Below are 1819 nucleotides of genomic sequence, written 5' to 3' on the forward strand. Positions count from 1 at the left end.
ATTCCTGATTATACCAAATTGTTGAAAAAGGGAGTGCGACTAAAGTGTGTACATAATGTGCAATTTATCCGATACCAGGTGTCACGCTCGGGGGAGCCAATGTGCTCGTTCATAGGAGTGTTTCCTTGATTATCCTATAGCAGGCAGAAGATAGACAAGGGACTAAAAGATAAAATTAGAAATCTAAAAGTCCAGGGGTTCAAAGTGTAAATAGCTTAAGTTATGGGGTCCTATTTGTAACTTAGTTTGTTGAAGTTGTTAGTAGCAGTTATTGTACAGTTTAGGGATATAAACGATTGACTGTAATTGTAAGCTTAATTCAATGAAAATGATAATGAAAATTACTCTCAATATGTGTGTGTTCCATTGTTATTCAATTCTCATGGTATCAGAGCGTAACAATGGCGTGATTACAGATCTGAATCCGTAACAATTCGAGCTAATCACTATGTGAATTGTTGATTCAAACTTCGTGTTCTGTTAAAATTCAATTGCTTCCGCGTAATGTGTTGTTATCTGATTCAATTCGTCATGAATCAAGTTGATTTTCAAAACCCGCTCTATCTTCATCCTTCCGATGGTCCGAGCTCGTTAACGGTGCCGGAAAAACTCGTCGGAGCTCAAAATTTCCGTTCATGGAAGAGAAGTGTTGAAATTGCGTTGTCTACAAAGCGCAAAACTGGATTCATCACTGGATCTGTTGTTCGATTGGTTGATGATGCAGTAAAGGCAGAAATGTGAGATACTTGCAACAGTATGGTAATAAGTTGGCTCATGAGTAATGCAAATGAGTCTATTGCTAAATCTATTATGTTGGATCTGCTGCTGAAATTTGGAAACAGTTAGAAAGGCGTTTTGCTCTTAGTAATGGTTCTAGGAAATATAAACTCAATAAAGATACATATGCTATAGAACAACAAGGCTTAAGCATGAGTGAATATTACACCAGAATGAAGTGTGTTTGGGAAGAGTTAGATTCTATGAATGTGCTGCCTAGGTTCACTAATGTTACACCTGAAGTTACTTTGTTTCTTGCTGCTATGAATCAACAGAAAGAAGAACAACACTTGTTCCAATTCTTGAATGGTTTAGACAATAAATATGGAGCTATAAGGAGTCAAATTCTGTTATTAACTCCACTCCCTAGTGTTGAAATGGCATGTTCTATGCTACAACAGGAAGAGTCTCAGAGAGAGGCATTTACTGGTATTGAAACTATTGCATTGTATAGCAAATTTGCTAGTTAAAATGACAAATGTAACTTTTTGTGGTTTCAAGTGGCATCCACCTAAAAAATGTTGGGAAAAGATAGTTATCCTGTGTGGCATTATATGTATAAACAACAAGAAAAGGCTAAGAAGGGTAAGGTGACTAATACTTACAAGAAAACTGCTGCAATTGTTCAAGGGAACAATGTTGTTTTCACATCAGAACAATTTGAGCAGTTATTGAAAATCATTCCTTAGATGACTCAAAATATGGGTGCAGTTGGTGGCTCAGATGATGAGATTGAAACTCAACATTTTTCTGCAGGTATAACATCTAAATCCTGTGACAAATCTCTGTGGATTTTAGATACTGGAGCAACAGATCATATTACACTATTGTATAGAAATCTGTTTGAGTCTAAGTCTTTACTCTTTAAGCCACACATAAGATTGCCTAATGGAGATTTATCTATGATTTCACACATTGGAAAAGTGAAATTAGATAATGGTATAAAGTTAAAGGATGTGCTAGTGGTACATTCCTTCAAGTTCAGCCTATTGTCTGTGTCTAAGTTGACTAGATACGTACCTTGTGTGGTCATCTTCTACTC

General features: G+C 36.2%; 1 protein-coding gene across 1 annotated transcript; it reads left to right on the forward strand.

Annotated features, from left to right (window-relative positions):
* Nucleotides 1–531: 531 nt before the first annotated feature.
* Nucleotides 532–1247, forward strand: LOC139868726 (uncharacterized). Its single transcript, XM_071857060.1, has 2 exons — nucleotides 532–723; nucleotides 843–1247. The coding sequence occupies exons 1-2, from the start codon at nucleotides 532–534 to the stop codon at nucleotides 1245–1247; spliced, it is 597 nt and encodes a 198-aa protein (XP_071713161.1).
* The last annotated feature ends 572 nt before the right edge of the window (nucleotides 1248–1819 follow it).

Source organism: Rutidosis leptorrhynchoides, chromosome 9, assembly GCF_046630445.1.
Source record: "Rutidosis leptorrhynchoides isolate AG116_Rl617_1_P2 chromosome 9, CSIRO_AGI_Rlap_v1, whole genome shotgun sequence".
In the NCBI taxonomy this organism is placed as follows: Eukaryota; Viridiplantae; Streptophyta; class Magnoliopsida; order Asterales; family Asteraceae; genus Rutidosis; species Rutidosis leptorrhynchoides.

Excerpts from the sequence above, each read along its gene's own strand:
- LOC139868726 (XM_071857060.1), top strand. The coding sequence starts at position 532 with ATGAATCAAGTTGATTTTCAAAACCCGCTCTATCTTCATCCTTCCGAT. Across the intron at positions 724-842 it reads TTCGATTGGTTGATGATGCA|TTAGAAAGGCGTTTTGCTCT; the intron begins GTAAAGGCAGAA and ends ATTTGGAAACAG.